Source organism: Neoarius graeffei, chromosome 1 (assembly GCF_027579695.1).
Source record: "Neoarius graeffei isolate fNeoGra1 chromosome 1, fNeoGra1.pri, whole genome shotgun sequence".
Lineage (NCBI taxonomy): Eukaryota > Metazoa > Chordata > Actinopteri > Siluriformes > Ariidae > Neoarius > Neoarius graeffei.
The window spans coordinates 108,812,165-108,818,164 of record NC_083569.1 but is presented as its reverse complement, the minus strand read 5'-3'; the positions used below and the strand labels follow the sequence as shown (position 1 = coordinate 108,818,164).

The 6,000-nt window shown below is 43.8% G+C and overlaps 1 protein-coding gene across 1 annotated transcript in view; it reads left to right on the top strand.

The window, feature by feature from the left end:
* The first annotated feature begins 2,467 nt into the window (after positions 1–2,467).
* Positions 2,468–6,000, top strand: part of LOC132881594 (zinc finger protein 850-like) — a 58,048-nt gene continuing 54,515 nt past the window's right edge. Inside the window, exons 1-2 of the mRNA XM_060914248.1 lie at positions 2,468–2,568; positions 2,661–2,752. Of these exons, the coding sequence (XP_060770231.1) occupies positions 2,687–2,752 (66 nt within the window). The 5' untranslated portion in view covers positions 2,468–2,568; positions 2,661–2,686. The remainder of the gene's footprint in view (positions 2,569–2,660; positions 2,753–6,000) is intronic.

Sequence of the window (6,000 nt, the reverse complement as noted above, 5' to 3'; positions counted from 1 at the left end):
GGTTAGGTTAACTGGTGACTCTAAATTGACCGTAGGTGTGAATGTGAGTGTGAATGGTTGTCTGTGTCTATGTGTCAGCCCTGTGATGACCTGGTGACTTGTCCAGGGTGTACCCCGCCTTTCGCCCATAGTCAGCTGGGATAGGCTCCAGCTTGCCTGCGACCCTGTAGAAGGATAAAGCGGCTAGAGATAATGAATGAATGAACTATCATTATAAGCATTACATTTCATAATAAACATCACTATTCAGCCAACAATAAGCAAAAGTAAAAACATTCACAGTTCATAATCATCCACATTCAGAAAAGGGAGCTCATAACTGTCACAAAGCCTCTGAGGCCAAACCATGAGCTCATCTGGATACATCTTCACCATGTGGTCATTTTTCATGACAGCATGTATCATTTTCATCATCATTTCTCTCATACATTGTAGAACACACAGTATAGTCATACATGTCAAAAGCAATACACATGCGTCACCAGATAGCAGCAAGTAGCATTTTTATGATTGCCTTTGGTATGACCCAACCGTAAGTAGAACGCATGATTTCCCAGTCGAGAAGCAGACACACTCACCACTACACCAACTCGTGGTACATTTCAGGATAATCCTTTATGACCTTTATTGAAATTACTCCTAAAAACAGTTTACACTATACTAGGGGGAAATATTATATACAAAACACACAGACACACAGTGTGTGTACACATATATGCATGCATATGCACATATACTGTATACCCATATACATTCATAGATAAATAAAATATATCTCAATAAAAATACTGATATCAAATCATAACGAAATATACATATTCCCCATTTGCAGTTCAATAATGTAATTATACTTTGATTCTAAAAATTGGACTTCATTCATTATAAGGCTTGATGGCAGAGAGGGCAACAGCCTTAAATTTTTTTTTGTTTACTTAATTAGTTATTGGTGAATTATTCCACGTTACTACTGTCCTTGGGTAAAAGGAATATTTATAAACATTATTAGATACGCTACGCTGGCGGAAAGGACAACTGTTTGGTAATTTGGTAGCTCTTGTTATTTGATGCACCTCAGGAGCGAAACTGATGACAACATGACCCATCAAACTATTGTAGAACATGCTTGCTTGGAAGAGGAGTCTACGATCTTCGAGGGAATACCAGCCAAGACGTTCAATCAACGGTGAAACCTGACTGAAACGCGAATAATCATTGAAAACAAATCTTGCAGCTCGATGTTGGACCATTTCAATTCGGCTGATGTTCTGTTTGGTGTAAGGATTCCAGGCACTGCAAGCATATTGCAGTTTTGGACACACCAGGGTACAGTAGGCGATGTCCTTGACATTTGGATTACAACCTCTTTCTTACAGATGTTATTGACGTGTTCATCAACGTATCTAGTGTAGTAATTCCAAGATCTCATCTCATCTCATTATCTCTAGCCACTTTATCCTGTTCTACAGGGTCGCAGGCAAGCTGGAGCCTATCCCAGCTGACTACGGGCGAAAGGCGGGGTACACCCTGGACAAGTCGCCAGGTCATCACAGGGCTGACACATAGACACAGACAACCATTCACACTCACATTCACACCTACGGTCAATTTAGAGTCACCAGTTAACCTAACCTGCATGTCTTTGGACTGTGGGGGAAACCGGAGCACCCGGAGGAAACCCACGCGGACACGGGGAGAACATGTAAACTCTGCACAGAAAGGCCCTCGCCGGCCACGGGGCTCGAACCCGGACCTTCTTGCTGTGAGGGGACAGCGCTAACCACTACACCACCGTGCCGCCCTAATTCCAAGATCTCTCATCTCATTATCTCTAGCCGCTTTATCCTGTTCTACAGGGTCACAGGCGAGCTGGAGCCTATCCCAGCTGACTACAGGCGAAAGGCGGGGTACACCCTGGACAAGTCGCCAGGTCATCACAGGGCTGACACATAGACACAGACAACCATTCACACTCACATTCACACCTACGGTCAATTTAGAGTCACCAGTTAACCTAACCTGCATGTCTTTGGACTGTGGGGGAAACCGGAGCACCCGGAGGAAACCCACGCGGACACGGAGAGAACATGTAAACTCTCCACAGAAGGGCCCTCGCCGGCCCCGGGGCTCGAACCCGGACCTTCTTGCTGTGAGGCGACAGCGCTAACCACTACACCACCGTGCCGCCCTAATTCCAAGATATTTTGTTGAATTAATTCTAGAGATCAAATGGCCGTTTAGAAAATAACTGAATGTAGTTGGGCTTTTCTTGCACATTATCCTGTCTATATATGGCGTGTATTACTATTTTATGAGTGAAATATGCAATTTCAATATCTATGATTAACATGTGGAACATCATAAGTTGTGTGTGTGTTTAAACGACAATTCGAGAATTCCTGATTTACACTCCAGAACACTAGATGGCGGTGATGGACCGATTCGTTGTTTCCCAGCCGCCAAAAAAAAAAAAAAAAAAGACTGACCAGGATACAGAGCTTTGTGAAAGAGTGCACGCTTCGTTTTTTCCACCGATTTTTTAACTTCATCCTTTCTGTAACATCATTAAAGGTGAGTTAATGTGAAACTTCCCACCTGAGCTGTTGGGTTAACAGGTAGTGGAGATTCTGGACTCCTGAGTCTCTGTGTTTTTCTTCTTCCAGTGTCCTGATTCTTTTCACCCGTTATAATGAACTCAGAGTCCACACGGCCCTCTTTAGGAAAATCTCCACAGACTCCTGCTGCTGCCTCAAAGGTAAAGTTTATTCATGGGTCTGATTTCTCTTTTATTTTATTTTTAAAACTCTGTGAATTTATTTCTAAATAAGTGATCATTACAGCAGCAGATGCAGCAAGCAGAACCCTTCAGGTCAGGGCTCACACTTTATGTGGCCTTCAGATTATTAATAAAGACATTGATTTCATTTTGGTTCATCAGTTTTGCTTCTCAATCTGGAGCAGGTTTGAGGCTTTGAAAATGACATGAAGTCCCCACAAACCTTCTTTTGGTTTTGTGGAAATACATGCTGCGCTGTAAATACCTTTCAGTGTCATGGACCAATGGCAATAGCCCCAAAATGGGTGATGCTTCAGGATAGGGCTGCGTACCTAAACGTAACATCAGGTACAGGTACCGGTACAGAGGTTTAGGTCCAGGTCCGGACCTGTACCTGAACAATTTGACAAATTCTTCTGAACTTCTTCAATAATAACAGAAACATTAATAAACTGTTGACAACTTGTCAGTATCTTTATTCAAAGAAACCCGAACATAACTAGGTTTCCTACCTCACTTCTCAGTCACCCTATAGTCAGTGGTGTAGTGGAGATTTTTAAAGTGGGGGTACGCGATTCATGACGTCTCCCCTTCTCCCCTCCCCTCTCTCTCTCTCCTTCTGTTCCTCTCCCTCACCCCATTCCCCCACCGCTGAGGCGAGGGCTGGCTCCACCCCATTCATTTCTATGGAATTAATTGAAAAAAAAAGCACTTTTTCAAACATCCGCTGCTCTGGCATGCTTTCACCTAGAGACCTGATTCAAACTCTAAAACGTAGGAAAACTTCTCCTCTGTGGATCTGGCATCCAACTTTTCTGCTAGGTTCTACACTTTCGGATCAGTCCCGGCTCAAACGCCATGTGGGTTCCGGGAGAAAATCCGGCTTTATAATGGGTGTCTATTGCGTTACACACCAGTGGAGCTCGTTTAGTTAGAGAGTAGAGAGCTTGAAAAAATAGCTCAAACTTTCTTGCTTAAACTGTGTTTTCAGCCACAAATTTCACTCTACAGACATGATTTTCTCCAAAGTAGTAGTCACACTTGTCCTGATTCACACAATGTGTCTACCTAACCGATAGGATTTACAGTTTTTGAATGAGAAGCCTCAAACTGAGGAGAGTGCAGCCGAGAGGCCTCATTGACACCCATTATAAACGTGACAGAGTCACTCATTTTTAACTCGCTCTAGCATCCTCACTTTTAACACTATAGACAAAAAATTACAACAGTGTATTCAGGAGACCCTTGTAGCGCTCACTGTGAAAGAATTTTGTGAATAGCTGCTTTCGTTTTCGAGTTATTCGTCGTTGTTCGAGGCCTGCTCCTGAGCAAAAAACAGCAGAAAACTGACAGGATCTTGTGTGACTCAGCGCTCCTGCTCAGGCCCGTCGCCATGCCGACTGGGGCCAGTGAGGGAGCAGAGAGGGGAGGGGCTGCTGTCTCAAGCACACACATAATCATTGTAGCGTCATAGCAGGTCACACATTCACGGCCAGCAAACATGTGTGACCAAATTGCTTCGCGCACTGCATCCTCTCACAATTTCCCCCGGGGAATTGTCACCTCGGGAGAAGTGGGTGGACGGCGTACCCCCGCGTACCATGCCCAGTACACCCCTGCCTATAGTTAACTTGGGACAAAAAGTCATAAGTTGTCTCACAGCGAGAAGTGACTACACTAGAGTGCTACAGACTACGCGCAGTCCGCGGCCTTTAACTTACCAGGGATGAGAATTTTCTGCCGATTGGCGGATTTCCGACTTTTTCAGACCAAAATGATCGTTTTTGAGATTGATGTAAATCCGTTGAGATTTTTTTTTGGGGGGGGTATGATTAATGATCTGTGGTCACCTTATAACGCAGACATCCCGAGTGTCCCGGAAGTTCCGGGAGTCTCCTGCGTATTGATAGAAGCGAGCAAGAGCGTGCGTGCGCGCGCGCGCGCGCGCGCAACATTAAGGTCTGCATCATGCATCTTAGAATGTGCGCGCGCGAGGGCGACTGTGTGCAGTGTTGCCAGATACTGCTGACGTTTTCCAGCCCAAAATATGTTCAAAACCCGCCAAAATGCACTTAAAACTACCCAATCTGGCAACACTGCCTGTGTGCCTGTTCATGTAGCGCATGCCAGACAAAGGGCATCTTGATTGGGTTACTCAGCAAAATAAGCCAATCAGCTTTCAGTGTGGGCGGGCTTTTATCTCTTTTCTCGAGGACCGGAGTTTTCAGTTGTATTGAGTCAGTGCAGCCTACAGGATCGGCATGGCAGAGAGAGAGCGCGCGCCCCAAAAAATCAATTACATGTCATATATAAGTGTGTATCTTTTATAAACGGGGTTAGCTTATCTAATGTAGCATGTTGGGGAGACTCATAGTATCATATCTATATTTCTGATAAAATTTTAAGTATGATAGCATGTATAACTCTCCTACTTATTGCTCATTTCATGGGGGGGAATTGCTGGCGTGTGCTGCGCGGGAGCGTCTGCCCAAACTTTTTAGGCCGAGATGAGCTTATAGTTTTTGATTTAAAAAAAATGTCCAGTATGTAATGCCCATTGTACATGCCTGTTCTTTAATTCAAACTCACCATCTTGATCTTCAAATTGACCATATGGTATATGTATTACATTACACAACATCCTGTCCAGATAAAACCTAGTTAGTACACACAACAGTTGAAAGGGAAGTGATGAGTGATGTTCATAGCTGCCAACTACTACGAATAAATCGTATTTATTACGATTTGTCGTTTTGATTACGAAAATACGAATTTACTACAATAAAATACGATTTTGCCAATTTTCATGGGTCATTTTCAAAGTCTATCACCGGTGGGATTCGTATTTGAACCCGCTCTGACCAATCAGCGCAACAGTGACTGTGACGTAGTCAGAGCGACAGAAAGCAGTGGGGGAGGGTAAACCATAGACATATAAACATAGATGTTGGATTCTGCGTAGAATCATACGTCATCCTCGCCACCATATTGACTGCGTTTAACTGTACCAACAGGTTTACCGTCCAAACGAGATCACATGGGATTACCTTTCACAGGTGAGACTGGAAAAATACTTTTCAATACTGTTCCTTCAGTTTCCCAGCTCATCTCCACCGGGTAGGTGTAGAGTTATAAGCAGTGAGAATTAGATAATACAGTGCCACGCTATAATGAGCGTTTTTGAACGTATGATGAATGTTTTTAACCTTTCTGAATGTGAAGGAATC